At 22.7% G+C, this 3,295-nt stretch overlaps 1 protein-coding gene across 1 annotated transcript in view; it reads right to left on the minus strand.

Moving 5' to 3' along the window:
- The window catches only part of LOC107485495 (uncharacterized), a 4,873-nt gene extending 1,915 nt beyond the window's left edge, over positions 1-2,958 (minus strand). The window contains exons 1-2 of the mRNA XM_016106030.3: positions 2,772-2,958; positions 9-125 (exon numbers count right to left, since the gene is read on the minus strand). Coding sequence (XP_015961516.1) covers positions 9-125; positions 2,772-2,889 — 235 coding nt within the window. The 5' untranslated portion in view covers positions 2,890-2,958. The remainder of the gene's footprint in view (positions 1-8; positions 126-2,771) is intronic.
- Positions 2,959-3,295: the final 337 nt, after the last annotated feature.

Raw genomic sequence — 3,295 nt, forward strand, 5'->3', positions numbered from 1 at the left:
AACAGTACCTGTAGATGATAGTTTCTGGCAACATATACAGGCCCACCCCCAGGCCGAACAGCACAGTTTGACGCACGCTTCCTTTTCAATCTTATATAACGATCCATCATTTCTTTCCCATTTTTCTACATATATATTATACACAATTAATAAACATTTTTAACTAGCGTACATTGTCTAAGAGGAGATGAGGGACAAAAGAAAATTTAATTTAGCTGAATAATTTATTAGCAGCAAGGGTATTGGTGGTTTGGCTTTCCTTTAATTTATTCGGAAAAAAAATATATAATGGTCACAACTCACAAAAATTAAATAAACTAAAATAAATATATCACATTTTATTTTTTTTAATTTTTTTAAACAATTGAGGGGAATGAATTTTTTCAATTGTTAAAAAAAATTGAAGAAAAAGGGGTAAAGTGTGATTTATAACCTTTTAATATTCTCTCTCATATTTTTTCTTGGTTACACTTATAAAAACGAATGATGAGACATTTTACTCTCTTAATTATTAAAAAAAAGAAAAAATTTATTTTTTAGATCACACTTTACCTCTTCAATTTTTTTAATAATCGAGAGAATTCATTTTCTATAGACCATAATGCTATTGCTTAGTAAAAGACTAAAAATCTGTCACTAAAATGATTTTTTAGTGGATTTTGCATGAAATTTTGTGAAAAAAAATAACCATATATATATATATATATTAGAAATAAAGAGGGAGGAGGACATCAGTGCATGACTTTAGATTGAACTTATATATACATTTTTAATTAATTCTTCATAATTGATAATTCTTCAATATTTATATTATATCATAACCAATAGTGAATGAATGTGATTTTTATGATTAGAACAACCATTAATTTAATATAATAATTCAAAGTTTGTAAGCATATGAGGAAAGTATATTATGGTTCTTAAAGGACCAAGATTACTTTTTTAATTTAGAAAAAAAATTGGGGTCAATTTGAGACATAATAATATTGGTGGAGGGGCCTTTCGCTAACATTTTTTTTAAATGTTATTATTGTTATATATACGAAACTGAATTGAATTGTAGTGCGGGGACAAAATATAGATATTAAAATCAATTTCGTTAAACATCATTAATTAAACTAAAAATATAACTCAGATTAAAAAATAAAAGGAATTAGTAAAAAGTTTTATTATTAAAATATTATTCACTATATTTAATTTATCAAAAACAAAATTTTTATTTTTCATAGTTCAAGTTAAAATATTTTGATTAGTTTATGGATATTATTATTCTAACTAATTTTACATTGATTAATTTTTATACACATTTAATAATAAAATTAATGACCATTGATAATACACTTACATTTATAATTTGAAACTAGAATTTTATATAAATATCAAAAAAATTAAACAATTATATCAAAAATATGTTCGTATGAAATAATAGAAATTTAATTTAAAAATTTTGTTCCTTCTTTTTCATTAAAATAATTACATTTTTTATGGTTTTTAAATAAATTTTAACACATGTTCAGAAACAATATTTTATACATATATTTAACCGTGCATTATACAAAAAAATATTTTTTTATTGCTAGTTCTAAGAATAAAAAATATACTCTAAATCAGTGAATTTATCAATTTATTTTAAAAATTTATATACAATATCTTTACATATAATATAATAAAAGTTTAAAAAATTAAACAGTAAAAATCATTAAATTGATAACAAAATAAAACATATAACGTCATGGAGAAAATAAAAAATTAGATTAACACGTAAACTATAATTGTTTGAAGTAAAATTTACATTCGACAACTATAAAAAAGATAGATAATAAAATTAGAAGATACATAGTGTCATAGAAAATTGTATAAAAAAAATAATGAGCTTATAATTGACATTTGGTTGTTTAGAAGATGATCATTATTGTGACAGTTCGTTATTTATTCACCTAAACTTGAACAAATTAAATTTTAGAAATTAAATAAAAATAAATACTAATAAAAATAAATATAATCCACGTGATAAATTTTTATTCGTTCATCTTTTATATCGTACCAGTACATATAAATTAATAATCGTAACGAAACAATCACCTAATTTAAATAGTACCTTTCATATGGTAGTGACACATAATTTGCATTTGAATCATTTTTGTAAAAATTATATTAATATTTTATATATTGAGTCATTTATGATACTAGTTTTTATTTTTATTTATTGTATTTATACTTAAAATTAATTTTATTCTTATAATTAGACCCAATTCAAGTATATTCATTAGATAAATAAAAAAAATAATATAATGTAATTGAATTATTTATTTCAAAATTTTAAATAATTAAATACATATAACTGATTGTATATCTAATATATAAATCATATAAACCTATATTAATTATAATAACTTATTTAGAGCCTTACATTGATAATAGTATTTTTGTATTATTTTATATTAAAGCATTAATACCGGACTTTTCCTATCACATAAAATCTACTGTATTATACCAGCCTCAGCCCAGTCCATTTTTAAATAGAAGTCCAAAATCTAACGGCATTTTACAAAGCCAACTCAGCACTCATTCATCTAATCCAATAGGCATGAATTGCAAATATAAGAAATTTCGGGACAGATTCTCTTATAAAAAATTTCACTGTACGGATGCAAGGAGGGCCACTAATTTCGAATATTCTCATGGGTGCTTAAAGAACCAGGATTAAGTTTCCTCACCATAGACAATTCCACAATACTAATAATATTGAAAGCAAAGGTCACACTAATCACCTGCTTTAGAGTTAGAAGAAATTTCAGGATAATTTCTAGTAGCAGCTACTTTTGAAGGATTGAGAACAACCATAGCTAATAATAAGAGTCCTAAAATGTGTATTGTATTTTTTGCCATTTTTCTTGAGTAAGGAACTAAGATCAGATTCAAAAGTTATCAAGTGAATTGAATTTGATATATATTTTGTACATATATAAAGAGAGACAGAGAAAGAAAATACACGTACCATATATATACATTGAGAGATCGATAATATTAAAGAGATAATATCTAAATTTATTTTATATAATATAACATCTATAGAATAATTATCTAAATCAGTCTATAAAAATTTTAATAGTGAACATTTTAGTCTTAAAAAAAATTAATATACAGATTAATTTTTAAAGTTCTCCTCCAGCACACAAATCAATCTCCAGTGTATTTTCCGGCAGAATAATTACTCAAATCAGTTTTTAAAGATTTTAAAAATGGACATTTTAATCCTAAAAAAAATTAATATACAGATCAATTTCTAACGTTT

This window comes from Arachis duranensis, chromosome 4 (genome assembly GCF_000817695.3).
Source record: "Arachis duranensis cultivar V14167 chromosome 4, aradu.V14167.gnm2.J7QH, whole genome shotgun sequence".
Classification (NCBI taxonomy): domain Eukaryota; kingdom Viridiplantae; phylum Streptophyta; class Magnoliopsida; order Fabales; family Fabaceae; genus Arachis; species Arachis duranensis.